The sequence below is a fragment of the Alosa pseudoharengus genome, unplaced genomic scaffold, assembly GCF_046254945.1.
Source record: "Alosa pseudoharengus isolate Yale_2024_CS ecotype anadromous, Long Island Sound unplaced genomic scaffold, YU_APseudo_1.1 YU_APseudo_1.1_scf_1, whole genome shotgun sequence".
NCBI lineage: Eukaryota > Metazoa > Chordata > Actinopteri > Clupeiformes > Clupeidae > Alosa > Alosa pseudoharengus.
This window is the reverse complement of record NW_027468564.1, coordinates 25940720-25961621: the sequence shown is the minus strand read 5'-3', so window position 1 is coordinate 25961621 and position 20902 is coordinate 25940720. Positions and strand designations below refer to the sequence as shown.

The 20902-nt window shown below is 41.2% G+C and overlaps 1 protein-coding gene across 3 annotated transcripts in view; it reads left to right on the top strand.

The window, feature by feature from the left end:
- Positions 1 to 20902, top strand: part of LOC143124025 (uncharacterized) — a 116736-nt gene that overhangs the window by 12128 nt on the left and 83706 nt on the right. For all 3 annotated transcript variants that reach the window (XM_076285284.1, XM_076285294.1, XM_076285275.1), the window contains one exon: positions 9867 to 9971. In XM_076285284.1, coding sequence (XP_076141399.1) covers positions 9867 to 9971 — 105 coding nt within the window. The remainder of the gene's footprint in view (positions 1 to 9866; positions 9972 to 20902) is intronic.

Below are 20902 nucleotides of genomic sequence, written 5' to 3'. Positions count from 1 at the left end.
CTTTATTTTGTTCACACACAAATTGGGGAAGTCTACAGTACGGTTTACAGCAGACATCATTGCTTGATAATGATGTTAGTACCATACTTGGGCCAGTTGGGTTATTATATCTAGTCTTTCACAAGTAGCCTAGTCATTGGTCATATCCTTACTCATTCTCACACATCTGAATCATAACACAAATAAAAATAAACAGGACTCACCTTGTAATCTGTTTTTGACACTACAACAGCCATTGTTGTTCTGTAGCCTAACTAAACTGCTTCCATCCACATACTGGCCCTGTGGCCCAGCAAACACCAACACCAGTGTTGCCAGATTGGGTTGAGTGATTTCCGCCCATTCACCCTCAAAAACCCGCCCTCTTCAGCAAAAAACCGCCCCAGCAACGATTTTGTCATAGAGAACCATTCAACTCAAAATTTTATTTGCCCGCCTAAAGCTTATTTTCCCCCGCCCAACGAAGTCGAAAGAAGCCCAATCTGGCAACACTGACCAACACACTCTTAAGTTGGCAGTTTATATTTGTACTGTAGAATGTTCAGAAAAGAAATCTAGTTCCAGACAAATTGAAAAAACAGAATTTAGGCATAATAATTATGCAGGATCTACATGCATTCTCTTTAGAATTGAAATATCATGGCATGTCCGATCATTATAGTTTTGGTATCATTAAGGAAAACAGATTAATTACCCTAAAATATATTTTTCTGAGAAGTCTATATATTCTAGATGTGATATAATGTGCATTGAGACATCTCCCAACTTCCTCCATACCACTATACCTTAGTTCTGTAATGTATTTTGCATTACATTGAAATGCATTGATTTTCAATGGACAGCTATTAGTTATGGGTCTAAAATAGCTGTTTAAGGTGTATTCAGTTATCTAACCCATATATTTTCTAAAAGCCTATACTCTGTAGATGTGATATAGCAAGAGTTTGGATTTGACCCACCCACTTTTAGTCTTTGGCCTCTATCTAATCCTATATTATATAGGTGAAATAGTGTATGACGGATACATTTTAGCCTATGTAATTCATGTAAAGCTAAATTATCCATCTAAACTGTATATTTTCTAAAAGCCTATGCCATCTACATATGATATAACATAGATTAAGACATAACGCATCTCACACACTTGCATACACCTATACCTACACATAGGCATGTATTGTGAATTGTACTGGGGATGGGTATAAAAGCTAGTAAAAATACAACTAAGCTACCACTTAGAAAAGGCTATCATACCAAAACATATCTCTCAGACATAGAGGATTACGAAAATCATTGCTAGATTTTGCCACCTTTGGTGATACCAACTTCTGCTCTGGCCCATGGACTATCTGTACGTGTCGATAAGTGTGCGAGCCCTCGCTCGGTCTGAAGCTCTTTTCCTTTTCTTTGCATCTTCCGTCGAGGGTTTTCGCTGCTTCTTCGCTGGCTCTGCCATTATACACACGTTTGCAACAATCGCTAGCGTTTCGTTAGCTTGTCTCTGTGCTGGGGATGCAGGATGTAAACTGATCCTGCTTCTCGCGATGTCTGAGACTTTGTGAGACTGAAGGTAGGCGGGTCGGATCACAAACTTGCAAGCGGGATATTTTTCCTACAGGCTGTTGGGGCGGGCGAGAGAGTCTTCATTCGCCCCGTAATGAGTCATTTAACCATATACAGTGGGCATCGCTTTCAAATGACCACTTCATTCGCGCATTACGAGGCCGTGAAGCTGCGTGAAGCTTTAGTACCACTTTCAGCCACTGTGCGTCGCTCTGCCACTGTACATCGCTCTGCCTGCAGCCCCTTCTGAAAAAGCAGGAGACTTGCCGAGAGTAATCCCAGCCTACGAATTCAATAACAAAATAAATCATGCATAATTAAACATTACCTCGATTTAGGCTACTTGGGTATGTCTTAAGGCTTGACTACACGGTGGTAACGAAAATCGAAATCGAAATTTGGATTAACTCTCGATGCGCATAAGGTATAATGCGAATAAAGTTGATGGAAACGGTTTATTCGCATCGTGTGACGTAACCTTCAGAGAATCTCAGCAATCTCTGGCGTTTCCCTATAACATTAGGCAACTTGATGTGTTCTCTTGCTTGTTTCCGTAGAATACAACTGAATACACGCATCGGTGCACAGCTGTTTTGCTGACGCTAAAGTTTTCGCCAACAACTCGTTTGGCACACATCGCAAGTTTATACAACTAGTGCAGTGCCCGTTCAAACATGCCATTCCTGTAGAAAACCTGTAGCCCGATACTAACCGCAGGTATGCCTGCTTTAACAATAGGATGATAGGGAAAAACATCATTCCAGCTAAGCATTCAATAATGTATACTGAATATCATAATATATTAGCCTATAATTAATGTGCAGTAGCCTAAGAAGAATTTAGGCATGACTGCATGTGATTTCTACAGATCGGAATGGAATAACAAATGTTTTGAGTTAAGGCTATAGGCCTAGCTTATTGCATAACTTTCCCGATAGTGAAGACCAGCCATTTTGTGATCGTTTGACATTTGCAACGATGTGACTCAAAAGCAGTGTTTGGTAGCATAAGTGACGTTTCTCTGTCTGCCACTTGTTGTCTAGCTGTGTGGCACGTCTTCTGAAACGTTAAATTCGGGACCATTAGCCCATCGCTTGTTTCAATTTGGGACCATGCAGTCGGAAATGTAGTTTGTTTATTCAAAGTCTCACGTCCAATGTAGCCTGGGCTATTCAAAGCATCAGTTTATTGCACATACTTTTCATGTAATTTTGAATAGAACTACATACCCGTGTTTGTTGGCCTGTTGTTGCAAAATCCGCGTAATCATTTTATGCAAGTAAACATACAGGAAGTCTTTATTGTTGAGATCAGAGATGATAATCAAATATCTTGCATTTTAACCGTGATTTGGTGCTGCCAAATCTCCGCTTATCCTCTCTCTGGTCCTGCGCGCAGTTCTGTGTGAGAGGGTGGCTATGGTAGAGCGGAGAAAACCAACGTGTGTTTCTTTTACCGATATATAACGATATATTTAGCTTTTCTTATCCAAACAATGTCAAACTATGCACTGCACTTACTCATGCCAGTAGCAAGACACTACTCATGCCAGTAGCAAGACACCTGCCAAGTTTGAAATCAAACGGACCAACGACACGCAGACAGACAGTCAGACAGACATTCCTGCAATTTATGGATAGATAGATGTGATGGCTTGTTTGTTGGGATCAGAGGCGGACAGAGTACACAGCTTCATTACTTGAGTAAAAGTACAGATACCCTTTGCTAAATTTTACTCAAGTACAAGTAAAAGTACAACAGTCAGATGTCTACTTAAGTAAAAGTACTGAAGTACTTGTTTTTAAAAGTACTTGAGTATCAAGAGTACAAGAGTAGCCTACATTTTCTAAATATTGCATTACTACTGCCACAGTGCTTACATTTATGTACAGAAACGTCCTACATGGAGTTATGAAAAAAGTTAATGTTAATACCTTGGATAATGTAAAATGAATTGGAAGTAAAATCAAGTCATTTTCATCTTTTTACCATGTTGCCAGGGTTGGGCAGTATTTCTAATACATGTATTTAAAATACGTATTTCAAATACAAAATACTATTTTGTAATTGAAACACTTGAAGTGAAAACTATCATTAACTTGTTCAGAAAATTGAAATAGTCTTGCGAGGTGGGGCCACAGGTTGGCACATTCCCGGGATGGACCTGCTGCGTCTTCATCCATTGTTTCGTCCATGGTTTCGTCTCTTATCTAAATCTGACCATGGAGTTGACTTTGGCGGAAAAGCTGAAGGTGATTGCTGATAGGCTGTCCCAATCAGTGGCGCCTGAATAATCCAATCACGTTTGAGAGGGAAACAACAAATTTTGATTTTTCTTTTTTCCTTTTTATTTAGAAGTAGTAACGGGTACTCACGGTTATGGATAGAAATGTAGTGGAGTAAAGAGTACAATATTTGCCTCTCAAATGTACTTGAGTAAAGTCATGAGTACTCCCCAAAAATGATACTTGAGTAAAGTACAGATCCCTCAAAATTGTACTCAAGTACTGTACTCAAGTAAATGTACTCCGTTACTGTCCGGCTCTGGTTGGGATAGGCATCCGACAACGAGTACTCGGGGCAACAGCCAGGTCTATCATTCGTCATAATTCTTCAAACCCTGACTTGTGAATCTAAAGGTCTCCACCCACTGTTGCTCAGTGAAGTAGAGCTATAATCGGCCTTTAAATTTAGGCCCGACAAGACCCGAGCCCCACAGAAATCAGCCCGAGCCCTGACCGAGCCCGAGACTGACAGCTTTTTAAAAGCCCGAACCCGTTTACAGCCCGACATTATTCAAATGTCCGCACGCACGCAGCTCTTTTGCCTTTTGTCAAGAATGAGTAACATTTGACATAATTTATTCATGACTAACGTAGCCTAGGCCACTTGGAAGTTGGAACAAAGAAATAAAATAGCCCAAGTCCTCTCAGCATTCTGAAGTTTGCGGGAACCCTCCCATACGCAGCCCCGACATTAAACTCTATTGCAGATATCAATGCGTCTTTGTTCATGGGTTTGGCCTCACAGCAGAGGCTTAGACAACTATGACCCACGTTTTGGTTTCGTAATTTGCCCTACTTATTGACTGCAATCTAGTCAATTGACTGCTTGACAGGTTATTTTTATTTTTCTGTACAATAAACAAATACATCTGCTTTATGCCGCAGAATTACGCACTTGGCCAGCCTATAGAACGGGCACATTTTGGAGAGAATAGAGAATGTATGCACGCAAGAATCTGTAGGCTATTTGTGGCTGGTTACCAGCAAACAATGTTTAATGCATTAACTCAAGACGTCAAACCTTTTCTAAACAATACAAACAGAATGCAGCAGGCAGCAAATATAGAAGAGTCATTTCCAGTGGAAGAACAAAATGCTGAATGAAGCCCAAAGATATGAAGGCATACCTGGCAAGTTGTTATTTTTTTAAGACGTACTGTAAATCGTTGGGCTATAGGCCTAGTTTGCAAGAAGGAAACATAAAGCGTGAGCATGCCACACTATCCACAGCTGTGGTAGCGGGGGTAGGAGGATTACTGTTAGCGCAGGATTTATATAAAATTATATAAAAACAGAAGGCCTGCCTCGAATGCAGGCTTGCCCAAAAAAAGGCCTGTGGTTTGCGCAGCCTACAGTAAGTAGGTCAGTGAGTTAGGAGTCCTCTAGACTTCTTTTAAGCTGTCTCAGAGGTGGAAAGTTGCGTTCGTTGGGGGCAGGGCCGAATTAACATATCATAGACCCTTGGCCTTGGGAACAAATGTCTGATGGCCCCCCCTGCCCCCCAGCCAACGTGAATCTGGCGGTCAGTTAATAGGCCTATCTGTGAGGCCAAGCCTCACCCAATAGCCCGTTTGTTTACAACTAACATTACATTTAAATAAACTGCTTATGCTATGCCGAAATAGTTTCAACATTTTGAATATCAGTGTCGGGTGAATTAGGAAATGCCTTATGGCTGAAAGCTGCTTGGGATCCCCCCCTGTCAAGCAATAACCATCCAAAAAGTTAAAAACAGATGACATGATTCGCGTCACTGACATAATGCACAAATAATATAGCCTATATATTCCAATATATTCGAATACATGTGTTTATTTTAGAGGGGATATTCGAACGTCATTTTTGAGCAATTTTGACAGCCCTAGTCCACTGTAGGCTACGCCAATCGTCTATTAACACCTTCCACCTAACCCCGGTGAGTGGGGGTCGCTATAATGCGTGTGAAATAGCACCATTGAGTAGCCTATGCGAAATAGCCTTAAAATCGTTCCGGTGTTGTGTGCCTTCTGGTTTCTCCACCTACTGGTTTCCTTGTGCGTGCATGCGCTGCAGCAGTTGTCAGACATTCACAAACAAGTTGTTTTAGGCGATTTGAAGTCGCTTTTCATACGCCATGAGCGCTCGGCTACATTACAGCCACTCGGACAAAAGACATGTAAAAATATATGTTTTGAAAACTAGCATTAAACTGGATTCGATCCCGCAAAAGCAACACACGCGTGACTCTCTCCATCCTGATTCCCTACTCTTTGAGCCAACTAATATGTTACGCGAATCAATTAACTATTGTAGGCTACCATTAATTAATAACGTAGGCAACACCCAGGTAACATGTTGTCCAGGCTATCTGAAACAAGGGGTTGCCTCTCATCTACAACAACTGGTTACCTTGGGCTGCTACAGTCGTGCACAGTAGGCCTATGCTCTATGTGGTTGATCAACTAAAAATAAAAGATGTATTTGGTGATGACGTTATTGTAGGCCTAGTAGACCTAAATTCTGAGAAATTAAATGGTACGAGAAACGATCTACATAGCGCACAGTGTTGCGCGGTCTGCCCGAAATTAGCCTCAATACAGTAAAGCATCAATACAGTAAAGTCAACAGTAAGCTGAAGACGCGAGTTAAAATAATAAAGACACCCCTTCAGGAAAAGCGATATAGGCTATGGGAAATATGGGGAAAAGTTCTTAAAGAAGATGACAGTAGTACAAGTTATGGTCTATGTAGGCCTACTTCTTGCGAAGCCATTTAAAAGTATGACAGCCAAAACGGGCAGCCTGCAGGAATAAATCTACCGGTATGTATAGGTTCGCGCATGCATAAAAGTTACCTTAGTTCGTTGTGATTGTGACTTTAAACAGTGGATGTGCTTTAGTAAATGTGCTTTGTGCTTCATTCAGCATTATAAACCAGTTCTTACGCTAAAGTTTTGACCAGCAATGTATCTCAGTCTTGCCTATACCTTGCCTCACCATTTCTGTTTTCGAAAGAAAGATGTATGTCCATGGCCTTCAAATCGTATCCTATAGTGTACTAATCCTTGGTGTTTGCGTGCGTGCTTGCGCTCTTATTCTCATTCTCTCTCCTGCGCAAACATTATGTCCTGCATGCCTACTGCATAAAGTTTCGCAAATAAATTAGTTTGTTTTACAGAAATGGCCTACTGTCACACTGCATGCAGGCTATAACCAAAAGCACACATTTTGTAAATAAGCGGGTCGGATCGCGGGTCGGGTATAATTTTGTCCTAATTAATATTCGCGGTCCGAGTTGCAGTCGGGTTGATTAAAATATCGGGCGACCGCGGGCCGCTTGTGACCAAACCCGCGCAACACTGCACCAGACCGCGATGTCTTCAAGGGTTGAATGAAGGGAGTTTGCAAAAAATAGTGTATTTTTCAAGTCAATAAACATTCTTAATTTTCGAATGTATTTGTCAGGGAACATCTGACTTTTAAAAACCATAGGCCTGGTAGTCGCTCAGACAAGGAGTTATAAGATAAAGGCAATACCATTTGTGTCACCTAATGCAGTTCAGTGAATTAGCAAGATACCATCAGAAGCCAAAAATCATAAAGCACCTGTGCGCGCGCGCGCGCTCTCTCCCCTGCGCATGAAGCTGTCTGCGTGTTGTAGGCTAGATTTGCGTGAGTTCTTTCTATCTGCTTTACTTTTGTGAGTTGCGACCACCTAGGCTATGTTATAGACGTTCTATGAGGTACCAGTGTTTAGCTGTGTCACAAAACAATAAGCTTTGTCTGACTTACTTATTACTTTTAAAATGATATTCAGGGCTATATACATTTTAAACATTCGGGGCTGAAGACCCGACAAAGCCTTGCGTTAATTCTTCAGATGGGAAGTGTCAGGAATTTTCATACGAGAGACGCTCTCATTGGTGGTTAGTATAGGGAATTGACAGCAACATATCCAATCACATTATGAGAGATGCTGAATTTAACATAAACTGCGATGTTTGATTTTAAATTAATATAAATTTAGCCGGGACTGTAAGCTGGCACACGTGGGTGATCGATGTTTTCAGTGGGTGCCCGAGAGACGGAGCACCCACGGTATCGGCGCCTATGACAAGCGTATCTCGCGGTTGCATCCATTACAAACAAACATGCAATGTGAACGTCTGGGATTGGGAAGAGCACTAAATGCTCTGAATAAGCACGAAGTCAAACCTTTAAATGAAACACTTTAATAATCAAAAAAATAAACCGCTAATGAAGTAAACTTGTGACCATCAAAATTCGTTTATCGCCTGTAACTCCGTGATAACAGGACGTAACAGGAAGGCATTTGGCTGAGCAACCGAGGTTAATATGCTCTATATTTTGTCCAAATGATGTCTGTCTATCATCGTTGCACTCAGAGAAAACCAGAATGTTTAATTTGTCCTGCGTGTCTTCTACAGCTGCAAACGGGATTCACTCGCAGTTAACCAAATATTTCTTTATTAGGGCAGGGCAGGCATATTTCTGGCTATTAAATTTTCCAAACCAGTCTGCTAAAGTCTGTAGTGAAGTCTGTGTAGGATTTTCCAGGCTCCATTTCTTTTTACGAGACACCATGCTCACTTGAGCCATCTACCGGTTGTTTGGGTTGTTGCAGCGTCTCACTGGGAAAATACAAATTAAAGTCGCGTGACACCGCGTGATCCCACGCGCGGACCGCGAGTGAAGCTGGCCAAGTCGAAGCACTGCCCACTGTACCGACTTACGAAGATGATTAATTAACACAAAAACGTTGCCTGGTGTCCCTTTAAATCTACCCTGTTGCAGACATCCCAAGTCTCCCGGAAGTTCCGGGAGTCTCCCACATGTTGATAACGGCTCCCTGATGCCCGCAAATTAGATAAAATCTCCCGGAATCTAGAGCGAGCGAGCAAGAGCGCGCACACGAGACCGAAACTTCAAATCGTGTGTGCATCTGAGTGTAGTGCGCACACCGACGGGGATGGAGAGAGAGAGAGGTAGTGCGTGTGTGCCTGTTGAAGACAGAGAGCATCCTAATTTGGCCTGTTTCAGTTCAGTTCAGTAGGAACAGGAGCGTCATGGCAGAGGCAGAGTGCCCCCCAAAAAGGAACATTTAAGACCCATTTCACATCAGACTACATGAAAGTGTACCCGTGTCTCATAAGAGTTCAAAATAACGATAGTCTTGCATGCTGCACTGTTTGTAACAGTGACTTTAGCATTGCCCATGACTGGTTAAATGATTGCAAAAGACATGTTGAGGTGAGTTTAACAAGTGTCATTTCATGTGCATATTATTCAGGACTAGCCTAGATGGCTATTTGCCAAGGCTACATAAAGACCAAACTACCAAAATCTACATATTTTATTATCACAATTTCTAACTATAGGCCTTCCTTATTTAGTGTGCTGAGTAGAGACTAACAAACATAGGCTATTTATCACTATTTCAGTATCTAAGAAGGCTAAATTATTTTTTTTATATTTATTTATTTATTTATTCAAAAAGGGGGGGGGGGGGGGGGGGGTACCTCCCTGAAATGTTTTTTTGCAGGTTGGAATGTCTGCTGTTGTAGGAGTAGAAATAAACCAGGCCTTGTCAGTCACATTTAAAGGGGCAGCTGTGGCCTACTGGTTAGCGCTTCGAACTTGTAACCGGAGGGTTGCCGGTTCGAACCCCGACCAGTAGGTACGGCTGAAGTGCCCTTGAGCAAGGCACCTAACCCCTCACTGCTCCCCGAGCACCACTGTTGTTGCAGGCAGCTCACTGCGCCGGGATTAGTGTGTGCTTCACCTCACTGAGTGTGTTTCACTAATTCACGGATTGGGATAAATGCAGAGACCAAATTTCCCTCACGGGATCAAAAGAGTATATATAGTTATACTTATACTTATACTTATACATTGACAAAGCAAATGAACTCTACCCTATTGTAGTAGTAGAAATAAACCAGGCATTTGTAACATTTGTATCTATAAATGCTTATTTTCCACCACAGCCCTAATAGCGGTTTGTGTCTTCTCCCTGCAGCCTCGTATGGAACAGTATTTCAACCAGATGAAGAAGATCATACAAGAGAAGAAAACCTCTGTTAATACTCAGTGCATGCTGCAAGGTGTAGTGGACCTGAGAGAGGTAGAAATACACACACACTTAACTTCATGAACAGTTAAGCCACAAATTATATGCTAAATGATAATAAAATAAATAAAATTAATAAATAATTAGGTATATATAAAATAGGGCTGAAACGATTCATCGAGTTACTCGATTAACTCAATTACAAAAATTGCTCAAGGCAAAAACTCTGCCTCGAAGCCTCGTTAAATTCCTATGACGCGCAGGGATCTGATTGTTCTATACGGACCTTTGTTTAGGAAGCACACCACTAGCGCATGATACACTCTGAATTTAGTTGGCACGATGGCGGAGTCAAGATGTCCATAAATGGCAGAGAATGTCTAAAGTTTTGGGATCATTACATACTGGTACTCAAAAAGGAAGAGAACAAGCATCTGAACCGAAAACATCCACTCCATGCTGTTTCACCAAGCGTCGCTGAAACAATCAATAAAGGATCAATAAAGTATCATTGATGTTCGCTGATTATAATCGCATACTGTATTTGTAGCGATATCGTGATGCGGTTTGACTAGATATGATGTTAAGCTTTGATGTTTTTTAGTAAACTTATTCACGTTCAATTGCAAGAGAGTATGCTTAAAAAAAGAACCCCTTCACATACACACATACATGCACTCTCATCTTGTCTCGCTCACTCTCCCTCACGCACCGCACGCGTGCACACACACACACACACACACACACACACACACACACAGACAGGTTGCTAGGTTACTATAGCAAATAGGCTCACCCCAGAAATTATTTTTTAGTAGCCTAATGGTAAAATAATTTGTTAGTAGCCTAATGGTAGGCTATTTTTTAGTAGCCTAATGGTAAAAATATTTGTTAGTAGCCTAATGGTCAATGCTGCAGGTGTAGAAATCTACATAAAACAGATATTTACTTTGATGTCAGGGCTAGATTACAGCATGAAACTTGTTGTGCATATTAATACATTAAATTGCTTTCCCTCTTCGTCTCCCTCTCAGCACTTCACAACATAGTATAGACAGCTTTGTTCGCCCAGCTCAGTCATGCACAAGAGGCTGCAATTTTACAGAGATCATTTTGAACATTGTTTAATTGTTGGCACTGGCACTTATAAACACTATATGGGTAAATTGCAATAAATGGGCTTAGTTTTGGAGCCAAATCTTGGAGTTAGAATAAATACCTCTGTACCAATTGCTTGATCATTTTACATTTTGAAGAGTGGGTGCGCACATCCAAAGTAAAGTTTTTCTGCAGGTGCCAGACAATAGTATCAGACAGTAGAAAAAGTGTGGTCTGCACACAAAGGCAAAGACTAATATACTGCCGTGCAAAGGCAAAAGGCCGTAACTTCAATTTTGTCAAAAATGAGTTTTTGTCATTTTTGGAACAATGGGCATCAGTTTTATCATGTGGACAAATATCTTGAGTCAATTTTGTCGTTTTCTTATCAAAATAAGATGCTGTTTTTGCCGTAACTTCAAAAAGCAGAGGGAAAGCCAAGGCCGAAGCCCGTAACATCAGTTGCGTCCTTTAGCTTTGTTTCGCGGCGCTATAGAATGCTGAGATTAAGTTACTGCTGAGTTACGGTCCTCGGCCTTTGTTTAACCAAGCACCAAAGTGAAGATACTGTTTACCGCGCTGGAGATACGGTGTTCGACCTATGTATTCCATGTACTTTAAGCATTTCTGTCACACACATTAACTTCAATAAAGTGTAAAGCAAATTGTTGTAGTGTTTGTGTAAGCCTTCTATAACAGCATTAAGAATGGCCTGTTCTCGAGGGAAATTGATGGTGGAGATGGCTTTGAAACGCAAACACCATGATCAAGGTAAGGATGATGAAGATATATGAAAAAAGATGTATATATATGCAATCTACTTCAGGTTGTCAAATTCAGCTAGCATACCCGCTCGCCTTGTTAGCTAGCTAGCGATGCAAACAAGTTGGGCTACTTGATAAACAAAACACAACTGTTCCTATATCCTCTATAAGGGAACATGGTAGATGGCTTGCCAGCTGCAAGACACCATAAATCAAAGTCTGAATACTAGTATGGACTAATTTTCTCGTGCCATACAGGTAGAGTTACAGTAGCTGCCTGCTAATAACAGCTCAGTCCACACACTGACAGAAATCAATGCGAGCGAGCGAATTGGGGACGCCTCACGACACACCTCCCAGGCGAGGAGAAAACATAGCCTACACGAACACAAACCAGCCCAGCAAATATAACTTAGATCACAACTTACCTTTTCTTGAAATCTGGCCAAAATCCATAGCAAACAACATCCACTGAGAAGACAAATCCATCGTCTAAATCCATAAACAGTTTAGCCCATTTGCTGGCTTTCGATATTATTTTCTAACTAGCCAAACCAAAGTGCCAGAGTTATCGTCTGGAGGTTGCATTCAGTTTTAAGTATCGCTGTGGGTAGGCCTACTGTTGATATCTAAAGCTGAATAGTGTTGGTTGCAAAATATTTCACTCCCATACAAACAATTAGCTGCACTATTTCCTTAGGTCGATGTCATTGATCTTATTGGGCGAATCCACCATGTGACTCCTACATGGATGGCTCCCGTTTGACGTGTTCATATTGGTTCATACATGTGTTGAATCACTATATTTTTCTGAGAGCTAGGAGTAGGCCTACGATTTTGCATGATAGCAAACTGAGTCTTGTAGATTTTAGTTATTAATAGTCTGAGAATTTTAGCATAACTTTTACCAATAGCCTATGATTTGAAGTGGGTAGCCTGGAAATTCAGACCCACTAGAAATATGTTTTTATACAAGAATACAAATGTGCGTGCTCTCTTTGGATTGGGGGGCCTGACCAAACACCAATGTGTTTGTGAAGGTGTGTATAACACACAAAATGTTCAAATTCTGTTGGAAACTTTTTTTAATGCTCAAAGTAGGCCCTAGTAACTTTCTGGTGTCAAACTAGGTATTTTTTCATAATTCTTAGATGATTGCAAGCATTTGTCACCAACATGTTTCACCAAAAGTATTCCTTGATGGGAAAAAATTACCACACCCTCTTTCCCCGCTCATCACATTTAAATGCTAGAATATTGTAGGCAATGGGGGTTGCTCTTGAAAATATATTATGTAGAGACAGATTTCTAAACTATACATTGAATATGTTGAGGTAGGACACCTCAGTGCCTTTACAGTACAGTGCAGGCCAAAAGGTATCGGCCATTCCCTTCTCCCAAATTACCAATACCCGATGTATAGCACATGGGAGACAGATTAAAAAGGAAGGTGGGGCATTTCTCACGTCTCATCACATGTTATATCACATCTGGAGAATATACACTCTCAGAAAATATATGGTTTAGACGGTTGAATTGGTTTTCCCTTCATATCACAGGTCGAAACTCATCAGTCATACACTCAATTTTCCCTGACCTAATGTATTATGATCAACAAAATAATGAGGAAGGTGGGACATGTCTAACCCTTTACAGTATGTCACAGATCCAAAGGTGTTATCCACATGCCCAATTTACCTATATCCTATTTGTTATATATGGCCAGCATAGCGATGGGGAGGTGGGGCATGTCTCATTTGATGTTAAATTACATTGTGAGGTTATACCTCACAATGTAATTTAACATCAAATGAGATATGGTTTAGGAGGTTGAAACAGTTTTACCTTAATGTCACAGGCCCAAAGACCTTATCCATGTACCAGAATATCAACATTTTAATATATTACATACCTTTACCATCACATTGGTAAAGACATTTTCTGGTGTCTAATTTATTTTCTTTTATACTTTTTAGTTTCTTCTCTTCCTGGAGAAAGTCAGCAAAATGGAGCAGCCTACATGCCCCCTGCAAAACTGGAGGCAAACGAGTGGACAGTTCTCCATAGCTATCTGGACATCAGTGATGATCTGTTTTGTGGAGCAGATGACCTGTTCACCACGAGCACACCAGACCCCACTCCTTTGCCACGTATGACACCAGAGCCTGCACTTGCTTCACTCACTGCACTTGAACAGGTCCTTGTTTCAGTGATCTCAGAGCCCACACTGACAGCACTTGAGCCAGTGATTGCCCATGTCACAATTCCAGACCCAGTTCTTGGACCAGTCACACCAGCCTCTGCCCCAGAGAACACTCCTGCTCCTCCATCAGAGCCCACCACCAATCGACCACCAATGAGGGGACCGTGTGGAATCAAGTGTCGAAGACAATGCTCGGGAAAATTTTCTGAAGACAGGCGCCAAGAAATTTGGAGGGCGTATTGGAACATGTCGTATGGAGAGAAACGGGCCTTTATCTTCCATACAGTCAGTCAGGTTCCAAAGGCAAAGGTCTGTGCCAATCCCAGTCGGCGGAGCAGATCTTTTGTTTACAGGCTGCAGGATACACACAAGACCCCGCAGCAAGTGTGTAAGCTGTTTTTTCTCTCCACGCTAGGCTACCATCCAACCAATGATAGCCTGGTGATCTCTGTGATGGGCAAAGAAACATCGACTGCTCTAGCTCCACCTAATGACCAAAGAGGGAGACGCGAGCCTGTCAACAAGCTGGACTTGAAGCCATTGAGAGACCATATACAATCGTACAATCCATCAGTCAGCCACTACCGGAGGGAGCATGCCCCACTCCGCCTCTATCTCCCAAGTGATGTAACAGTGAAGCTAATGTTTGCGGACTTCATTGACAAGGGGAACCACTGCTCTTACGAGACGTATCGTAAGGCTGTGAAGTCGGCAAACATTAGCTTTGTCAAGCTTGGAGAGGAGGAGTGTGAGAGCTGTCTGCTCCAGGACCAGCATGTGAGGGCTGATCACCAGGGGGAGGCTGCAGACGATTGCCTTCAGTGCGAGAGCTGGCGTACTCACACATCTGCAACCACTGAGACCAGACTACATTACAGAGCAGATGCAGACAGGGACTGGCCTGAGAACACGGCTGTCCGAAGTGTTGACCTTCAAAAGGTAATAATGCTTCCGCGTATGCCAGGTGTGAAGGCAGCAGTCTTCACCCGACGCATCTCGGCATACCACGAGACCTTCGCCACAGTTGGAGCCAAGAAGACCAACAAAAAGAAGACAATCTCTGTTGTCTGGCATGAGGGTGTTGCAGGGCGGAGCGCCAAAGAGGTCACCTCAGCTTACGCGGCAGCTCTTGAAAAGGAGCGGGACACAAAACATGTCATATACTGGGTGGACAATTGTAGCGCGCAAAACAAGAACTGGTTGTTGCTGACTTCACTGGTCACTTTAGTTAATTCAGACACTATTTCAGCCGAAGATGTGACACTGAAGTTCTTCGAGCCTGGGCACACATTTATGAGCGCAGACAGCTTCCATCATGGTGTGGAACAGGAGATGCGGCGCAGACCAGGAGGAGTGGTCTTTGATTTTGAAGATTTTTTGTCAGTGGTCGCTAATTCAAATTCTAGGAAAGTGGAGGTGGTAGAATTGAAAAATGAGATGATCAGGGCATGGATTGATGGCCATTCTGCAGCCAAGGTAAAAAAAATGCCCAGACTGGCTCAAATTAAAGTGGTTCAACTGCGTCGTGGGTCAATGTCCATGTTTGTCAAGAAATCCCATGGGGAGGAGGACTTCATTGAGCTGGACTTCCTCCAGAAGAAGTTTACTTCCTGTGTTCCAGCCACCTTGAGGCCGCAAGACTGGGGTGTAGAGGAGGCCAAGAAGATGGAGATCCTAAGGAATCTGGTTCCACTCATGCCACCTACCAGGAGATTATTCTGGAGCTCTTTGGCTGTCAGAGGCCTCAATGAGGATGAAGAGTAGTTGAGGGAAGAATTAAGTACCTGATATCTGGACTCTCTCTCTCCCTCTCTCGCACTCTCTCTCTCTCATATTATCATATAATCGGTTAATTGATGATCTTGAGTCTTTCAATGGAACATGGGGGGTTGAGGGTTGTATTTGTGCACTAGATGAAGAAGGGAAATTATTGTTCAAGTTCTGAACTTTTCAAAGGGTGATTGATAGTTAGGTTGGTCTGTCTGTCTGGTTGCTTGTTTGTTTTGTGTTTTGTTTTTACTTTTTGCACTTTTTGTGGGGGTTTTTTTTGTTTGTTTTCTTTGGGTTACTGTTTTTTGTTTTCTTTGGGTTTCTTGGTTCGGGGTGGAGGGAGGTTTTTATTATGGGTTGGTTTTAATGTTACCTGGTTTCCTTTTTGATTGTCAATAAAGGAACCTCTAAAGTCAAAGTCTCTCTCATATGGCTCTAAATAAATGTTCCTTTCCATCCAAAATGTACTGTTACAGTGTTTTTTCATCGATTTGCACATAATGTCATTAAACACAACCATATTACTATACGTTTATGATAAGGATGAATGGGATATTAGAGACGACATTTTACTGACAACCTTTCAAATGTAAGACATATAGGTGAAAGGTTACTTTAAAGTGTTATTTTATCTCAAATTAGTACAGCCATACGTTTTTAAAACTAGTTTAGCCTTAAAATTCAAACAATTTTTTATTTTTTTTATATTTATTTCATGTAGTATTAAGCCTAAGTAGACAAAACTGACTAAATGTTATTTTAAGGCTATTATTGTTATCACAGGAAATGTTGATGTACAGTGATACAAATCCAAATTGTCAATAGAATAGAAGTTAAGGTCTTTTGCCTTTGTATGATCCATTATTGTTTTGCAGGAAATACAAAGGCAGAGTACAGTAACTTCCGAAAAAGGGTCAAAGGTCAAGATTAAACTTTAGATTTTTTGGGGGATAAATAACTTCCTTTTCATACAATAACATGCCAAATTTTCAATAATCTACCTACAACTGATTTGACAGGACAACAAAATAACTTTAAACTCATTTTTCTCAGTTCTACACTCTGGTGAGTTAAGGTCTTTTGCCTTTGTAGGGCAGTATATAGATACAAATATACACATACATACATACATACATACATACATACATACATACATACATACATATACATGTACACACACACATACAAACATACACATATTCATACATACATACATACGCACACACACACACACACACACACACACACACACACACACATACATTGCATACACATACATATATACAAAATACAGAACAATACATAATCATCATACATAGTCATTATCCAAAAAGAGAAATCACAGAAAAGGCTTGAGATCAAAATACATATTAAGCCCCTTTGGTGACATAGTGTTTAAGGTGTATATATAAAAAGCCTCTCTTAGGAGTAAGTTGTCGACATCACCACCCCGTCTAGGAATAGTGACCTGTTCGATTCCGATATACTTAAGGGTTGCGAGATTGTGTTTTACTTTATTAAAATGGACTGCCACTGGATTCTTTTCATCTTTGAGCCTTATACTGCTTCTATGTTCAGCAATACGTGTTTTGAGGCATCGTGTTGTCTTTCCAATATAGGCTAGACCACAAGGACATTTGATCATATATATTACATTTTTTGTATTACACGTTATGACTCCCTTTATTTTGTGTGCCTTTCCTGTATGTGGATGGTTAAAGGTTTTACATTTATATGTAAAGTTACATTGCGCGCAATTCGTGCATCTGTAATTGGCATCAGGAATAGGAGGGAAGAATTGCGGTGCCTTATCTGGTGGTCGGTCTGCTCTGACAACAAGGTTGCATATATTAGGTGAGCGTTTAAAGACAAAATGTGGGGGTTGCCTGAAGGAAACGTCTTTTAGTGTAGGGTCTGAGCTAAGGATATGCCAGTGTCTTCTCACTATCGCTTCAAACTCTCTACTTAGTGGCGAGTACTGTGTAATGCAGGAGAGTCTCCCATCATCTTTTTTATTTCTCTTTCTATTTAGGCAATGCTCTTGGTCTGTGTTACTAAACCTCTCTACTGCATTGCTTATCCATGCTTCTGTATACTCTCGATCTCTAAAGCGCTGGGACATAGAGGCACACTGCAAATGCGTCGTATTCTATTAAATTGGCTGATGGGTAGGCTCCGCTTTAGACTAGAGGGGTGGTAGCTTTTCCCATGTAAAATAGTATTCCTGTCTGTAGGCTTTTTATAGAGATCCGTTTTTAACACATCGCCGTCTTTGGATATCATAATATCCAAAAAGCTGATTTCCGCATTGTTAAAATCCCCAGTGAATCTCAGATGTTCATTATTGCTATTTAAAAAGTCTTGAAAATCGGAGAGTTCGTTTTCTGTACCCAGCCAAATCAAAAATATGTCATCAATATACCTGCGCCAAAGGACAATCTTGTAAAAGAAGGGGTTGACAACAGGATTCAAAACAACATTGTGTTCGAAATGGCCCACTGTCATGACCATGGCAAAAGATGAAGGACGCAGAGTTTAAAGCCAAAATAATAAGTAATTTATTATAATGGTAACGCAAGAGGACAGACTAAACCGTAGAGTGTGGAAGTCAGTAAAGTCAGTAGTGTAAAGTAAGTGTGTGGATGCATGGACAATGGATGAAAGCGTGTTGCATGCAAAAAAAGCAATTGGGCAAAAGAAAAAGAAGCTCCAACTGGTAACAGGGTGGAAGCCGTTTTTAAAGGGCGTGGAGACACCGGGCCCAGGTGTCACCAATTCCACAGATGGTCTGCAGCCACGCCTACAAGAAAGACACACAGGGCACAGAGCAAGACAGACGCAGACAAGGGCAGCAGACCATCACACCCACAAACAGATTTGCATAGTTAGGTGCCATAGTACTTCCCATAGCAGTCCCTTTAATTTGCAAGAAAAAATCATTCTTAAACATGAAGAAATTCTTGGTTAGCACAATCTCAGTCAACATTTTTATGCAATCAACACTGGGGGTCCTGTTTGAATGATGTTCTCTTAAAAAGAAATCAATAGCATTAATGCCCCCATCGTGCGGGATGTTGGTGTATAAAGACTCGACATCAAAAGTGGCCAATAATGTGTTCGCTGGCAGTCTTACTTCTTTAAGAAGTTTGATCATGTCCATAGAGTCTTTTACAAAAGATGGAAGAGTGACGACGTGTGGTTTTAAAAAGAAGTCAATGAATGTAGATATTTTATGAATTCACTTTCCTTCCTATTTATCTCATTACCCTCAAGGAGACACATCAAGACATTGATAAACCAAATTCTGAATCTGCCTTGATAATTAGGCTAATTATTCTACCTTGTCTTGTATTACTTTTTTTTACTACTTTTGCCTTTGTTTTTGCTTACTAATTATTCTTTATTTTTAAATGATTTTACCTTATTTTTTGTTTTCTTTTTATTATGATCTTTACCTTTTAACTATTCTTTGACTATATTGCCCTTCTATGCTTTTATCTGTTATTATTGTTTGGTTTTGTTTATGTAAAGCACATTGAATGACCTCTGTGTAGGAAATGCGCTATATAAATAAACTTGACTTGACTTTACATTATGGATCTCTTTTTTAAACATTTCAGTGGAGTTCGACCTTAGTTTTAGAATTACTTAGTAACAGAATTACTTAATTGGCGACTGATTTCTGTGTCATAGTCATAAGAGTCCATTACTACCACTGCTCCACCCTTATCAGCTGGTTTTATCACCACAGTGTTATCTCTATTCAGTTCTTTCAGAGCCTCCCTTTATTCCTTAGTTAGATTATCATGCACTTTATATTCATTTTTCTTTTGGAATACATGGGAAATATCGCTCTCGACCATACGGCAAAAAGTCTCTAAGGAGGCATTCCTAATTCTTAGGTGGTAAAAAGGTGGATTTACCTCGAAAGCTGGTCGTGAGACTTTGGTCAGCTGATGGGGTGTTGGGTGACTGTGAGTTGCAGGGGGGTGGAGGGCTGACAACAACCTCTGTGTCCATTGGCATTGTATGAGGGTTACTAGAGAAGAATTCCTTTATACGCAAAGTTCGGAAGAATTTCTGGAAGTCCACATAGGCATTGAACTCATTACAATAGGTTGTTGTCACGAAGGATAGGCCCTTATTAAGAGCTGAAAGGCAAGCTGGTGAGAGAGCCTTGCTGGAGAGGTTGATCACATTTACCGGTGGCTGCTCCTGGTTATGTACTGCCTCGTCCCGCCACCCGTGTCCTCTTGCCCCTCCTGCATTTTTGCTTTTTCCTGCAGGTGGTGGTTTGTTCTTGGTGCCTGTGCGTATGAGTCCGTCCAAAAAAAGAAGATGAGGTGGTAGATGCGGCTGAGCTGTATGTCTCTGAGTCACTCTCAGCTGCTGTAGAGAAACCTCTTTCAAAGTGGTGACTGGTGCCTCTCCGCTTTCCACCCCTTCTGGAATGGTCAAACATCCACATGTACACCTTGTCTTTTTCATAATCCTCTGCGTCTCTTTTAAACTTTTTCCTTTTCAAATCTTTCACTTCATTTTCAAGTTTTTCTTTATAGAGCTCACATTCGGAGAAGAGCTCTTTTTAAGGCGTCTTTGTCAAGATAATCCTTTTCCAGTCTCTCACGGGTCTCTTTAATTTGTCCCCGAACGTCAGTCAGTTGTTCCGTCATCTCCTGGATAATTAGGACCATTAGGTCAAAAGAGCATTTATTCATAATTCCGCACCATTTTTGGCGGAATCCCGGATTGTTTAGTCCAACTGTAGGTGCTTTTTGTATGCGAAGACCTCGGGGTATTCTTTTATGCCGTAGGTAATCGCTTAATGTCACCGCATGAAGGAACAGGCGCATCTCGCGGTTTTGTAAATCCTTCAAGGTTTTCTTTGAGTCTTCTGTGGCGACGGAAGGACTCGGGGTATCTCCGAAAAGAGACTCTTCGAAGATGATCTTGTCATAGGCATCTTGATTGAATTCAAAGGTATTGCCGTTTGCCATAGGGGTGCCGTGAAAAAGTTTGTCAATGGAGTCTTCAGGCTGGAGTGCCGCGCCAAAGTGCGTAAACGTTTTGAAGAGTGGGTGCGCACATCCAAAGTAAAGTTTTTCTGCAGGTGCCAGACAATAGTATCAGACAGTAGAAAAAGTGTGGTC